Here is a 15,377-nt window from a genome sequence, read left to right as displayed (position 1 = left end):
GATCTTTGTAGATGAAATGTTTTCATACTGTACCATTGCTTGGACCAATCTTCACTGTATCATGTACGCTGGCGTTTGTTGAATCCTTTTTCAATGGTCCTCGAAGTTCATGGCGATACCAGGTCGTCCCTGTTCCATGCAACAAATTAATATTTTCATTTTAAGACTACTATTTATACTACACCTAACATATTTATTCTCTTTTTTATCCTACGATTAATTAGTACTATTTTTCGAAGCTGAGAACTTTAAGACAGCTTAGAAAAGATTTGAAGGATTGAACATATGAATTATTGTTTGAACTATTTGCTGTTTATTTCTTCCTATTGGTATTTAATTTATTGTACGCAATAGAATCAATAAATTATCCACATATGATACAATTTTATATACAGGATTACTATAATTATAATTGTATAAATGCTAAATAAGGGGTTTTATGATCTAACTACAATCAAAGTACGAAATGTAACGAAAAAAATAGTTATTATTTATAAGAAAAATCAGGGCAATCTCGCGGTACACAAAAATCACTTCGAAAAAGATGATTTAAAAAGAATACCCTTATGAAAATCAACTAGATCGAAAAGTTTCTGAATGTAGTACATACAATTGGTTTTTGTTTTTCAAAATTTTTAATAAATAAAATTATCCTATCTTATCCAGTCTTGAGTTTCACTCGATCCACTATTCTTACTTATAATCTATCAACAATTTAGGATAATACTATATTTATCAATTTCAACCAAATCTCTTCAACATTCAAAACATTTTTTTTACATTATCTGATATTCAGGAATGTTTTATATGGATAAAATTATTGGTTTTGTATTGTTCGGTCAAGAAAAATTGAATCATTTACATATTTAGGTGTAAAACGTGTTTGATTCTTTCTAAAAGAGAAACTCCTTTATGTATAACAAGATACTCTTTGTATATATATCTTTTTAAATTTAATTTGACAAAAATTTTTAAATACAATTAACAAAATCTGAATATCACTATTAAAAGTTCTCTCAATAATCTATCTCTTATACAGTCCATACTTCGACTGCATTTCAAATGAGATACGCATACCGAAAACGTTTTAAATATATAAAGGCAATATTTTCTTTAGATAAAAATATAATTTGAAGCAATAATGATCAAAGAGAAAAATAGATTTTAGCTTTCAGTAATTAATACAATAATATCTCTCTATTAACAATCATTTTTAGAATAATATTGGCTGAACGTTTCCGTTAGTTGTGATGAATAATTAGGCATTGACGAAAAGTGTGATTGGTTATTAGGAAAATAAAATTATAGGAAATATTAAAAAAAATAGACAAGAAGCATTAATATTAACAGATAGATAGCTTGGCATAGAAAAATATATAGAAAAGACAAATTATAGAAATTTATAAACAGAATTGTTAATGTATATAATATATATAGATATTAGCTTAAACATAATTTAATCAATAAAAAACATGGCACTAACTATAAATTGACTCGAGTAAATGCAAAGGAAATAGTTTCCTTTGTCATAAATTTTTCAATACCTCTGTTCTTTACACAACTGGTCTCATTTTGTTCAAGGCACGAATATTTTTCCCGGCCTTGTTAAGTCTTAATATTTGAATATATTGTACTACGCTGCTCTCCTTTAGGATTCAATTATTTGTAAATAGTTGACAAAATGAAAATAAATGCAAATACCAAACTTCCTCATAAGCATATTTCGAATTAACAGAAAAAAAGAAGTTAATTTTTCATAAAATGGTACAGAAAGTTTTTGTCTTCTATTGTTTTTACAAACGCTAGAAAGTAGAAAGTATTTTTACACGAATGTTAAATGTAGCGAATTAATGTTCATAAGATATATATAAATGTGTATGTGTGTGTATATATATATTAAAAGTTAATATGGGAGCGTAGTACAGATAGGTGCACAGCACTGAACAAATGTATCGTGTACATTATTGTTTTATGAAGTCTTTAGAGAATATTTCTTATTATTAAAAGTCAGATTAGATCACACATGCTGAAATGACACGTTGAAGCCCACGTCAACCAAGGTCCATATCTTGGCCATTTAGAAGATTACGGGTGTAAATGGCTGCCCTGTAACTGTACCTATTTATGGCTGGTCTATCAGGAACTGGTGGGGGCACCAAAGCCGCTTCGGCATTTAACAGAGCTCCACTTCCCTCGTCAACCTCACCAATACTACTTTCTGCGAGTGAAGGTTCTGCTTCGGCAAATGCTAGTCTCGATCTTAATAAATAGGCGTACGTTTTATATCTCTTTAACTGAAAAAAGACAAAATCATTTTACCATCCAACAAATCATGGCTGAAACTGAAAAATAATTTGGAGACATTAAAACATACCTCGTGAACTAAATAGGCATCTTTTTCTTTGTAATTTTGTACAGCGAGAGCTTTCGCTCCCCTCTCCGGAGGATGTTTCCTATGTTCATCTAGCTCTTGTTCTAGTTTCCAGCCTCTTTCCTCATGGTCCCGCAGCTGTTCCCGCTTAAAAAAAGGGAAGTTTTATTTTCGAATATCACTTAACAAAAAGAATAAAAAATATTAGGTGGCTGTAATACCTACAGGAGATAATTTAGTATGACTACAAGGAAGCAACGGCCGTTGAAATTTTTGTTGGGAGCCAACAGCACCAGCCAGTGGTTGACAAGAAAAGGTGGCACATACAAAATTAATCGTGTCGATCCAAGATTGCAATTCTTTGGAATCACTGTAAGCATAACAGAAAATCTTAATATGTACATCCCATTGATGATTACTAGATCTCGGCAATATTATTACCTTGTCTGGAAGAGGTATTCCGCTTGATCAGCAGTTTGCAATCTAAAAACGTGCTGCTTTTTAGTGTAATCTGAAGCTTTCGTAGCTAACGCATGGTGAATACGTATGGCATTGTGCAAACTATCATTACGGAACCCATGTTCGTCTTTATGCAAGTATAGTACAAGTTCTCGCAGGGTACAGTAATACATTTTCCATCCACGTTTTCCAAACGGCGCTAAAAAAATGAACAGGATAGTCAATGAATTTGATTCGTATTTCATAAAGAATTCCATTATTAATTATTCAAATTACTAACTTTTTTTGCCGTTCGAGTCATAACAGCACTTTCGCATAACGTATCCTTTTTTGAATTCAATAGCACCCGTAATATTTGGCACATCGAGGAAGGGATTTCCAGAAACCGATATGGTTGGCCCATCTCCCTGCTGATTAACTTGCGCCGCTGTTTCATCTCCTTCATCGTCCCTGTTCAAAAATAAATATAGTTGATTCACTAATTTTTTTACATATTTACTATAAAGTGTCCATCAAAAGGAGTGTTTAAAACTTACAATGCCCATGCTAGAGGAACTGACTTTATATCATTATAAAGTTCTTTGAGCACCTCTCTAGGAAAATTATCACCATCATTCAATTCCGATAAATTTTCTATAAATTCCGAACACGACATTTTCCTACCAATATTTTTACCGTGTAAGTCGGTATTGAGCAGCATAATAGCGCAAGTTAGAGTATGGACAGCATCTTTGGATAAAAGTATCAACAAATAATTATTTTCTCCTAAATAAAAAAGAGTGGATAATGTTTGTTACTTCATAGTTACCCTGAGAATTAAAAGAGCCAGGATTGCAATCCAAATAACGTTTTGAGAAGTGCACAAGAACTCTCTCCCTTTCCTGTGTCTCTCCAGTCAAAGAGAACTGAGCGAGAAACTTCCTAACAGCCACGTCCAGCGTGTCTCCTTCGAAATTGAAATATCTCAAGTATTCTTCAGCTACTGCTCTACTAAAATCATTGCTGCAATGAAAATAATAATGATGAGGATTATAAGAACAAAACTGCTTAAAACGAAATAAGCAAAATTTTATATATACTGCCTACTTTTTGCTAAGGTGTCTAGATACGTCGGACTTTTTGAAACCATCCAATGAATATAATCTCTTTGCTAATCTGACGGCCGATGGCAGATCAACAGCTTTAGGACTGTAATGAAAACTGTGCAAGCTCTCAACATCGCTCTCTTCGTCCGCAGATTGTAGGGGTGAAGCACTGTTGTATTTTTGTTCGTCGCAAAAAACGAAATTCTGCATCTCTCTATCTTCCTCATGTTCTTTCAACTCCTAAGAAAGTAATATTATAAATTTAGGAAATTAGAGAGAACGACTAAAACTAACATTACTGATAAAATTGCTAAGGCATACCTGATATCCAAGATAGTCCTGAGTGGCGTTGGTTGTCGAGGTAGGGGTTCTTTGTAAATTCTCTGTAGGATTGCTACGTCGTCTATTTTGTCTAGGGCTACCATTGCTCCGACTGTTAGAAGAATACTTGTCCGGTCCTTTGACCTGTATGACTATCCTATGTTCAGAGGACTCCTGGGTATTAGGGTAATTAGAATTAGAGGCGGTGGTTGAGGGAGCATTATGAGTGTTACGTCGTCTCTGAGGTGGCTCGCTGGCGAGTATCGTAGAGTCACTGTCACTGGGGTCACTAACCATCATGATATCTCGTGCGCTAAGGATGTCCATGGTCTCCTCGTCATTGTAGTCAGGACTAGACATGTTGCTGATCGCCTCGGACTGGCTGAGATCGCCGTTGGCAGGATGGTGAGGTCCGGCGGTGCCGTCTTGAGAGGATAGCGTGGCTGGCATGGCCGTGGATACTCCGGAGGACGGGGTACCAGTGGTGGCGAAGGTCGTCGTGTTTGTATGCTGCGGCGGCGGGGGGAACCTGCGGGAGCCAGAATTGGAGGACATAACGGAGGAAGAGACAGAAGTAGGAGAGGCTGGTGATAAGGAACGCTGAGGACTGGTGCCTTCGGTCGAGGAGCTACTCGAGGAGGATTGTTCGGAGCTGCCGTTTTGACAACAGGATGTACGGTCCGAGACGGAAGGCGAGCTGACGGGAGCGTTGTACGTCCATACGATCCGTTCGCTGGAAAGACCCTGTCCACTGTTGTCACAGCTGCTGCCCACGGCACCGCCACCGCCACCGCCACCGCCGCCGCCGCCGCCGCCAATACTGTCAGCTCTCGTGTCCAACAAAGTGTTCAGGCTCGAGGTGACGTCGTCGTCAATATCTATATCCACCGCGCTCATCGACGGGTCCTTTCGGAATTGCAAGTGGTCTTCGGAACGAGATGTACGCACGAAGCCGCTCGAATAGCCGAAGCTCCCCGCCGCGTTTGACTTGCCGATCTCAACGGGCTGAGCACCTGGACACTGAGAACCCGAAAGCACGCCGCTTCCGCCATCGCCACCGCCACCGCCACCGCCTCCAACGCCGCCAGCGATGCCGCCAACGCCAATGTTACCGCCGACGGCACCAGCCTCGCGCTTGCTTAACCCAACTGGCGAAGTGTTCGCTGAATTAGAACCGCTGCATTTGTGCGCACGGTGAACACCCAGCATCTCGCTGGGACTCGTGGGTACAGAATTGTGATGATGGTGATTGTGATGATTGTGGTGGTGGTGGTGATGGTGGTGGTGGTGGTAGTGGGAATGATGATTGTTGTACCTAAGCGAGTCCACTTTTTTCTGATATTTCGGTAATAGGTAACTGCTCTGTTGCGTCCTCGACAAATTCAGCATCAAATCCCCCGTCATCATGTAGGCTTCGAATCTACAAACAGATTCATTTTAATCATGGTTCGCTCATGTCACTCACAACAAGACTTAAAAATCCCACATCTATATTACAAGTTTGTTCTCAATCAGTAGTGATAACCCTTCAGAAAGAGACAAATATATTTCTGCGTTTTATTATTTTCTCTTTAAAACAATCTATCAACATTTATTATGAAATTATCTATTTTTTATATCAAACAAATGAGAAAATGTCATCCCCACCCTCCAACCCCGAATGCTTGATAAGCTTTCTAAAAGGCGCGTACTTAAGTCGAACATTTATTACTTTTGTCACGTATTAAAAAAGAAAAGAAAAATCTTGCAGTTTGAATTGATTCAACCTTTTTAGAATGACGTTGCACACACGCATACACGTATTCCTTAAGGACTCGATTGCTATTTAGAGGTTGTTTACTTTTCTGAAGAAATAACACGCAAGAGAAGTCAGTGTGAAAGAAACAAGTGTACCTAGGCGTTGTATTCTTTTGTCGATTGAACTTTTCGACGGGCTGCAGAGGTTCCCACTGCGCCCGTTCCTCCTCTTTAAAACTGTCGACCTGTGGTAAAAGAGCCTCCAGATCCGAGGATGCGGAAGCATCGCTACAGGATCCATTGCTTCTCGTATTTTCCAAAGTCTTTACCGTCGCTTGCTCCTTCGCTAGGACGACTTTCTTATCGTCGCGGCATTTGTTGCCTGCGGAATTCGAAGCGATTTCTTGCGGCAAGGTATTCTGGGTGGTCAGAGTCGTTGTTACCGCCGGCGCTACTGATTTCACTGATTTCGTTGCGCTTGGTTTTATTGACTCGCCATCCTCGAATGCCGACGATGGGTCCGTTAATAATCGTCGAACGTGCGCCTTTATGCCAGGATCTGTGGAGCAAGAAAATACGTTAGAAGTACGAAAGATTCGATCCAGTTTAAGAATCTCAGAAGATGTGGATGTGTTAACGTTTAGAGTTTTATAAAAATTTTGAGAAGCAAGCCAAAGTGCAGAGTGAGAGAGAATACGTCGAACGATCGATAATTCATTCTTATAGAAAATCGTTTGTCAGTTGGTTGCTTATACTCGATTAGTGGTCTCGCTAATTATTTCCCCGTGAGATCGTACGTACTTTCGCTTTTATCTCGATTGTTCCCTTCTAACCTACCCATCCGTTGCTTAATTGCTCCGTGCGATAGATTCGCGTTATGGTGTTTTCTTTAAAAAACCAACAGAGGGCACTATTAACGCGTTGATGCATTCGGCTGTAATATCGCTGTACTCTGACAGGTTCAAGTTTAACAAGTTTCGCGTACCTGCATCATAGTCGCTCTTCCACCCATTGTTATAGTTTAATCCGATTTCGAGCGCATCAAACTCTATTATTTATAATGCTCGAGCTTTACCGACGAAAATCGTTAGTTTCAGTTTTGCAAAGTACGAGATTACATTAAGTACACAGATAGGAGTTACCGCGAGTAAATGCCTCTACGTAGCTGACACCCACTAATAATTCTACACGAGCTTCTACCGGAGCGACGAGGGTTAAGAATGTTTTCGCACTTACCCCTTCGCAGCTTCAAGGTGACCGGATCCGAGGAGAGACGCAAACATTTCAACACTGCAACAGAAACAAAGCAGAAAAAGAAAGGACTGATCCGCTATCCATCGGCAGCTCACTTTTCAAAGTTCGATTTTGCAATTCTGCTAAAATAGGAGAGAGAGAGAGAGAGAGAGAGAGAGAGAGAGAGAGAGAGAGAGAGAGAGAGAGAGAATTATGCAACTCGTGAGACTCGACGATTTTGCAACGGGTAAATGTGGCAAAGGCCCAATCGTCGTCAGTTGCAAGGTCCTTCTTAGAGGAGAACGAGAGCGGAGAGCGTAATGGCTGCACCGATGTCAACAGAGTCCGTTCGAGGAATCGAATGGTCAAGTTGAAAACAATCGTATATAAGCTTTCTTCGAAATTTCTAAGCGTAAAATTGAAGCGTGCAGTATTGAAAAGGCGATTACTCGGTAAGTTTAATAAACACAGCGAGCTGCTTTCTAAGAAGCGAATTATTCAAGCTTACCTTCTTTGGTGCTGAATCGGTTGACATCAACCTCGTTCACTCTGAGAATGACATCGCCAGCCTCGACCTGCACAGTAAACATTGCTTTTGTTAATCGAATGTGAGCTCTGACGACGAAGCATCTATCGGCAACCCGGGGAAAAGGAAAAATAGCTCCGTCTACATTCGGATCGGACGCTAAAGCAATTTCTGGCGGGTAAGGTATACACTAACGTGGCGTTTTACTCGGACTCTCTTGCTTGTATTTCGCTCACGTTCCAAAAGAAGGCGTGCATCCTGAATGAATAAGAATAAAGGAAAGAAAAGAACGTGAGAGAAAATAGAGAAAGAAGAATAAATAGAAGGAACGCGAACGATTATTGGTTATAGGCGCAGCGTGTCCTTCACCTCGGTTAAAGGTGTATACCGAACGTAAGTGAATCTGTCCTGGGGATGATTAACGAACGAGAGGCAATCCAGGCAATGGCGGCAACAGGAAAAGCAACTGGCACAATGGGGCATCCTCGAGATCTTCGAAATCGTAGCTAAACATAAACGAGTTTACGAGGTCCAACTGTCCAAGTGCAACTGATCACTGGGCCTTCGCCTGTCCATAGGAATTCACGTTTAGGCAAGTGGCCAATGTTATTTATGAACCCTCCAACAAACGCTGCCACGCGCTGCGTTGTCCCTGACATTGACCGTCGCAATAATCACGCACCGTTCTCTTTCTTTATCCATTTTTTTTTCTTTTTCTAGAGTGAGTTGTAAGAAACCCATCAGACAAGCTCTAATAATCGTCGAACAAAGAGGGATTGCCACTTGTCGATCGATTATCGTCACTCTAACCTTACATTGTATCGATGTAAAGTGACCAGCTTCAGCTTGCACAGTAGGAAAGAAGAGGGAACCAGGGAAGATGCGTTGCTCGAAAGCTCGCAATGTAACTGGAGCATTGAAAGATCGAAGAGTCGTTGACTCTGAAAGGAGCAGGAAAATTTGTAACGAGAGCAACAAGAAACTCGACTGCGACGACGACAAGGTCGTCAAGTTTCGGTGTGACTTTCCATCGACGCAGCTTAAGGTTATGTTGGCACGAGGATGGAAACAGGTAAGAAGACACGTTGTAGGGATAAAGAAATTGTCAAATATCGTAGAACTTGGTAAGTTTCTTAGACTTAAATAATCATCCGAAACGAGGTCGTCGATCCGGACGACAGCAGCTGGAGGCTCTGGTGGTGCGAGACCAGTGATGTCCGAGCGGCGCTCGATCGAAAATTGGATCCCAGCCAAAAAATACCCCACTTCCGCAATCATTACGAACTAACGAGGAAGAACTTCCTGTGTCGAAACCTCAAGAGATACAAGAAGCTTTTAAGCAAATCTGGAAAATTGTTGGAGGCCCAGCTCTGCGACTCTATGCCAATCACATTTGAGTTACCGAGCGAGTACAGAATGCTGGTAGAGGAATATCACAAGCAACAAGGTGCTACGTGGATCGTCAAGCCTGCCAATAGATCGCAAGGAAATGGGATATTTCTCTTTAGGAAATTAAAAGATCTTGCCGATTGGAAATCAAAGGAATCCAACAAAGCCAAAGAGTCCGGGGATAAAGAAGCACCACCCGAGACTTTTATAGTACAGAAATACGTGGACAATCCGTACCTTCTAGCTGGTTTGCTTCAGATCTCAAAGTAACATTTTAATCATCGAAAAACTCTCACGTTTGAAATGTCATTTTAGGAAAAAAATTCGATTTGCGAATTTACGTGCTGGTAACGTCCTTCTATCCGTTGAAGGTCTGGCTAGCCAGAGAAGGATTCGCTCGTTTATCCGCCGAATTGTTCGATTTGAGCAATATTGGCAATTGTAAGGTACACTTGACCAACATGGCAATCCAATTGAGGGCCAGGGAGAAGAATGCCGAGAAACAGGACTTCAAGTGGGCTTTGAGTAAAGTTCGTGAATATTTAACGAAAAAGCACGGCGAGGCCGCTATGGAGGATCTTTTTCAAAGAATAGCTGGTATGATTTGTTATAATATTTCGTTTATTTACTTATTAAGACCAAGAGGAAACGTTCTTTACAGGGGTGATAATGGCGAGTTTGCTGGCAGTGCAGCCGGTAATAATACAAGAGAAGAACTCATTCGAGCTATACGGCTATGACGTACTGCTGGACGAGTGTTTGAAACCCTGGTTGCTAGAGGTGAATGCCTCACCAGCTTTGACCGGAACTGACAGCGAGGATTATCGTCTCAAGTTCGATCTACTCGACGATGTTCTCAATATCCTTGACTTGGAGGCCCGATTATCTGGTCGAGAGAGCAGAGTGGGCGGTTTTGATCTCCTATGGGAGGATGGACCTGTTTTTTATACAGATTCCACCAGTACGGAGCAAGGTTCGCCGACGAAAAAGTTAAACATTTTCCTCGGGGCTGGCAACAATCGTACCAATCACCTGCGCCTCTTGCATCAGGTACTGGAGAAACAGTTTCGAAAATAATAAAAAGCTTCCGTCGAATTCTCTTGAGCGAGTTATCGTGCTTTTCATACTTTCGTAAAGTTTCCGAGGAATTTTCGGTACGGTTGTTGACTCCACCTCCACACATGCACTCAACCAACGAGCATAGATTAGCCAGAATAGAAGAGCGCCACAAGAGAAGCTGGATGAAGCGTGCACAAGTGTGCATACATATTCATAGGCTTCCCTAGAGTTTGTACTCTGTACTCTGTACAAGTACAGGTAAACAGAGAAGTGCAGTGTCGAGTCTGCTGGATTTCCAGAACATTTAAGGGTAGTCCAAAGATTGACGGATAAAGCGCCTCGTACCTAAAAATGTCAGAAAATCAATTAATCTCTGTCAATAGTGAGCATATGTATAAGCATATAGCGCTTTAAGGTAAGTTGGATTATAAACTGTGATTGAAACAAGGTTGAAAGCTTGAGTATTCCTTCCCCCTATATGTAGTAGTAAACCTATTGACGTTGCTGCTGGGAGGTTCTACTCCCTCCCCCACCCCTTCCCTCCTCATCACCTTCTTTAACGTCCTTAACCCATTTTTCAATGGCAGCGAACATTTACGCAGAAAAAACGAAACGATCGGGGTACCTTACTTTACCTAAAATACTTCATTCTCTCCTTTGTGGTCGAACGGTTTAATTAACGAACCACAAGAAATTTTCCGTTACTTCAATCAAGTTCAAGCGTCGGTAGGCGTGAATGAAGCGATCGATTCTAATCTGAAAAGGGAGAGGAGAGTAGATTGCATGTATGAGTCGTTGAGGTACGATAAAGCCAAGAGGACCATAGAATCGTCTCATCGCCTGCCAAGTGGCAAAAGTGCTCTTCATCTTCTTTCAGCGTCTTGATACTTAAGACTTTGGTGTGCACGGCACTTTTTCAAATAGAATCCATAAGATTCGTATATAAATAAAGTATGCGAATAAGAGGAAAGCAAGAGAAATAGTTCTGTTTTCGACATTTTCTCATAAACGTTGATCCCTGGAGCGATAGGATTCGCAAATGCAATATATTACTTATATTGGGGAAATTGGGATCGATAGAATCTCAAAAGGAAAACGGGTAAGTTGGATAGGAAGGAAAGTTCTCGGTGGATTTGAATTTTCGTCGAGAGCCTGTTCCTGCTTCGCCTGTTTGCCTTGGCTGCCTTTAGCCTGCTGAAACTTTCTTCCCGGGTCGGTTATCGGTAGCAGGAAATGCAATAGCCATTAATTCGCTCACGCCCTTGCACGGAAAGAGGATGAGGACCAGGATAAGGACGGAGAAGGCACTACCAAGTGCATTAGACAGCAATGTGTGAGCCGCGCCCATTTCCCGACACGATCCACTTAAACTTTCAAGACAATATCATTGTTTGGATATTTCATTGCGAGTATCAATTCTTTTCATACCTCTCTTTTCCAAAACTTATTCTTCCTCCGCGATTCACCCTGAAGTATTTGCTAAGCAAATTAATCGAAGATTTATTGCAGACGTTGCAGAGCTGATAAAAGATTGTTTATCGTAGCAAAATAAGACAACAGGAAGTAGAATTCTCGCAAAGACTGAGGGGGGTAGGAATAATCCTACATAAATTTTAATTAGACTTTGAGCTGTGTGAAGGGTTTAAGGTAGAGGTGCTAAGGCGTAAGATCTATTTTCGATCATTCACTCAAAATCGATCGACCAACTGCATCCAAAAATTAAAGTATACGTGCTATTGGACGAGCTGAATCGCCGTGCTTGCATGTTTCAAGCTGAAAGACTTGTAAATTACTTACTTCGAGCTTATGGACTGTAAAATCACGCAACGACGTTACGTAATAAACCAGCTGAATTTTCAAGCAGCTGTGACGTCGTCAACGCTTCAGGGTAAGTCTCATTACGGGTCTTTCGGAAGAATCAGGTCAGAATGAACGAAATTGTTAACCAATTCGTACATGACTACAAGAATGTTATCGGTGGATGATGGTTGATGAACAAAGTACAGAGAAAAATAAACAAGATTATAATTCCTTCATTTATGGACCGCCGAATTTTCGAAAAACTTATTTACAATTTGTATACAACACTGTACACACGCACGGCGCGCAGAATGAATACAACAGCATATATAATACGAGTCTCGGTTCACGTAACGTGGTTATGCATTTCATAATAAGAGCAATAACACTGGCCAAGTGCACAGTAAGAATTAATTAGCTCTCTGTAAAATGTTTAATGTTGGATAGACTGGGTATCACTGGAACGACCAATTGGCATCAGTGCAGATACCAGTAAAACAAGAAACGACTTACTCTGGAGGAATGTGGCAAAATGGATAAGGGTTGGAATAAAGTAAAACGAAACGGCAGAGGGTGCTCGCGCGATAATAACACGGGTCGATATAGAGCGGGCGTTATTTCGAGAGATACTCGGCTATCCTAAAGTTTCTGTTAGCAAGAGTAGCTTAAACTAGTTTCGCCTGGTCCCGATGGACTTTCTCTCTCTCTGTAATAAGTTGCAGCAGTGTGGTCTATCAGTATTACTTAGGGGAAAAAATGATTACCTTGCCACTCTTAGCAGCCGGAGAGTTCTCGACAATGTCGTAGATGACGTGCGGAAGTCCTTCAGCGCCGAGTAGCGAGAAACCGAAACCGGACGAGTCACCGCGATTCAAAGTAACCAACAATTCCTCAGCCATTTTTCAGGCACATCGATCACCTCACATCGTTCGCTCGCACCTATTCCACGAGAAGCCGCGCGCACTGCACAAAATTCCCTCGCTATCTTCTCTCTTAACTCGGCGGCATGTCTTGAAGCACTCGCATCACTTATCCAGCCAGCACACACCAAGCCGCCTGCCGCACGTCGACTTATCAAACAAGCAGACTCCCCTTCGTATTTTTCGCACCGTTTCCCTCTCTCTCCCCACCTTCCTCCTCTCCCTCACTATCTGTATACCTCTCGTTTCGTTCGGCCCTTTCCCGTCTAGATCTCTCTGGCCAATTCCAGGATTCCTTCAGTCTTCAGAGCCGCATGCCCCGAAACAACAGACACACTAGCACCAAACGCATACACATATACAAACACTCGCGCGAAGCACAAATGCCTGTGTCGTGTTGTGGCTTTTCACGGTGAAAGAGAAAGAGATGCTTGGTCGAGAGCACTCTGAGTAATAGTTCTGTCGAGAGCTCCGGCGCCTTTGTCCCTCGCTTGCTGGTTTCTCGATTCCCAAGCGCTGTTACTGACTATGCGGTTGGAGACACGAAAATCGAAAAAATTATTCGTGTGCAGAAACAGCAATGAGGCACACGGGAACAGATCAGAGATTTGGAAGAGGAGAGAAGAATCTTTGGCACGGTCCTGGAATGAATAGAGGGAGAAAGGAAGGAAGGAAGGAAACGAGGAAAGGAGAGGAGAGACAGTGGCACTGGTGGCAACAACTGGTAGTGGCCACTCCTGACTCCTGCGCCCTTGATAAATGTATACAAACCACTTCGAGAACGCGCACACTTTGTGGTTGCTTGCGCGAACCACGGTGGCGTTAAGTCGACAGTGACAACTTCCTCCTTCCTGCACAAAACGTAAATATACACCAAATATCTCCACTCCACCCGTCCTCTCCTAACCACCCTGGGCCTGACAACGAAAGTCGTGACCGACGCGACAGCGACGACGGCGACGACCGGCAGGCGGCAACTTGCTCGTCCCCTCCTCCACTTCTTCCCCTTGCAATGGCGCCACCTGCGTATATTCCTGGTTCACAACAATAATAGAGAACGACCACCTGGTCGCAACTGCACTCTATCGCCCCTTGCACATTTCACTGGATTCACCATCACCGGTCGGTCGGTATTCAGATATTGTAGCAGCAGCAGAACGTTATTTTCGCAAAAGAACGCTAACTTCAGGTTAGATATATTGAATGGCAGCAGAAATTTGTCGTAGAGATACGTCGGTAACATCGATATTTTAAGGGAGATTGAAAATAGCTTAAATAGGGTATAGAAAATATAGAAATACTGACAGTTTGACAGAAGAAGATTATGTACGGAATTCGGTTCAAATTGCAGGACGTTATTTTCGCAGAAAGTTATTTTCTTAGAAAAAAGTTAATTTCAGGTAAAATATATACTGGAAGGCAGAAAGTTGTTGTAACGATACGTCGGTAACGTTGGTATTTTACGATTGAGGTTGAAAAATTAGCTTAAATGGAGTATAGACATGCTGACAGTTTGACAGGATAAGGTTATGAGATGCATGAAATTGAAAGTCAGATAAGTAGTGTAAATTGTAATTGAAGTATAACTTATTTAATATAATGAAGGTTGATTCTTTGTTTTATATATATTACAGACTGTGCTTTGATCAAACTTAATATAAAAAATAGAAAGAAAAGATAATTTTACCAAAGCTTTGGAATCTGAAAATTCTATAAAAGGAAATATGAAATTAAAAGGATAAAATATATAGTAAAGCTCTATTTTTGTACTCATTTATTATAAATGAAGCCTTACGCTCACCATATATTTGAGCTCTTCCTGCATGATGTTACAAGATTTACTGTCTTATAAATAATTATGTGTGCAACAAAATTAATAATATTGCGCAAAAACTAATATAAGTAAATATTTACATATTTGATAGTAAAAGTTTTATTTGTTTTTTGTGTAGAGGGAAAAGGTTGAGAATTGTAGGATGCAGATATAGCTTTGCTTTGCAGTGATATGATATATTAATAAACAGAAATAATTATAGCTTTGAAGAAACAGTGTACTAAAGTTGCTTTGTCGAGTGCAAGTGCATATACTGCTGCTAGTACATAATTTAATCATACATAAGTTATTATATACAAATATCTGATGAGTAATTGATATTTCTTATTAAAATAAATAATTGTTTTACTTGAAAGGAGATTGATACTTTATGTTACTTATGTTAAAGGTTGCTTTTGTTAATCTTAATGTACAAAAAATCAGTCAACTTCTACATGTACTTAGGGTTAAATTGGGACCTTGAATTCAAAGATCCAAGAAGACACAATTATACAAAAATATTGATTATACAATGAAGCTTAGTTATTTTTACCCCTCTATTATCTTAAGATATAATTGTACATTAAGATGATAGAGAGGCAAGAATAATGAAGCTCCACTGCATAACCAATATTTTTGTATAATTGTATCTTCTTAGATCTTT

The 15,377-nt window shown here is 40.6% G+C and overlaps 2 protein-coding genes across 3 annotated transcripts; one reads left to right on the top strand and one right to left on the bottom strand.

The window, feature by feature from the left end:
* Nucleotides 1-155: 155 nt before the first annotated feature.
* On the bottom strand, nt 156-14,389 carry Efa6 (Exchange factor for Arf 6). Its single transcript, XM_066725504.1, has 13 exons — nt 12,745-14,389; nt 7,715-7,781; nt 7,210-7,263; nt 6,130-6,532; nt 4,237-5,656; nt 3,917-4,155; nt 3,639-3,832; nt 3,367-3,559; nt 3,111-3,280; nt 2,813-3,029; nt 2,597-2,741; nt 2,375-2,518; nt 156-2,294 (listed from the first exon to the last, which is right to left on the bottom strand). The coding sequence occupies exons 1-13, from the start codon at nt 12,877-12,879 to the stop codon at nt 2,052-2,054; spliced, it is 3,624 nt and encodes a 1,207-aa protein (XP_066581601.1). The 5' UTR covers nt 12,880-14,389; the 3' UTR covers nt 156-2,051.
* LOC136772488 (probable tubulin polyglutamylase TTLL9) lies at nt 7,516-10,391 on the top strand. 2 transcript variants are annotated; one of them, XM_066725505.1, is made up of 7 exons: nt 7,516-7,658; nt 7,710-7,910; nt 8,084-8,324; nt 8,453-8,804; nt 8,894-9,368; nt 9,437-9,718; nt 9,783-10,391. In XM_066725505.1, exons 4-7 carry the CDS (start codon nt 8,613-8,615, stop codon nt 10,196-10,198), a joined length of 1,365 nt encoding a protein of 454 aa, XP_066581602.1. In that variant the 5' UTR covers nt 7,516-7,658; nt 7,710-7,910; nt 8,084-8,324; nt 8,453-8,612; the 3' UTR covers nt 10,199-10,391. The 2 variants fall into 2 exon arrangements, with proteins under 2 accessions (XP_066581602.1, XP_066581603.1); XM_066725506.1 differs by having other exon boundaries at nt 7,710-7,915.
* Nucleotides 14,390-15,377: the final 988 nt, after the last annotated feature.

Source organism: Prorops nasuta, unplaced genomic scaffold, assembly GCF_024137725.1.
Source record: "Prorops nasuta isolate Cenicafe-Biocafe unplaced genomic scaffold, Cenicafe_Pnas_1.2 PNAS00004, whole genome shotgun sequence".
NCBI classification, from domain to species: domain Eukaryota; kingdom Metazoa; phylum Arthropoda; class Insecta; order Hymenoptera; family Bethylidae; genus Prorops; species Prorops nasuta.
This window is presented reverse-complemented; position numbering and strand designations above follow the sequence as displayed.

Bases quoted from the DNA above. Each gene is read 5' to 3' on its own strand.
- LOC136772488 (XM_066725505.1), top strand. From the start codon at position 8,613: ATGCGTTGCTCGAAAGCTCGCAATGTAACTGGAGCATTGAAAGATCGA. The intron at 9,369-9,436 runs GTTTGCTTCAGA...ATGTCATTTTAG, and splicing joins CAATCCGTACCTTCTAGCTG to GAAAAAAATTCGATTTGCGA. The intron at 9,719-9,782 runs GTATGATTTGTT...CGTTCTTTACAG, and splicing joins TCTTTTTCAAAGAATAGCTG to GGGTGATAATGGCGAGTTTG.
- Efa6 (XM_066725504.1), bottom strand. From the start codon at position 12,879: ATGGCTGAGGAATTGTTGGTTACTTTGAATCGCGGTGACTCGTCCGGT. The intron at 4,156-4,236 runs GTATGCCTTAGC...TTACTTTCTTAG, and splicing joins AGGACTATCTTGGATATCAG to GAGTTGAAAGAACATGAGGA. The intron at 2,742-2,812 runs GTAATAATATTG...TTATGCTTACAG, and splicing joins GAATACCTCTTCCAGACAAG to TGATTCCAAAGAATTGCAAT.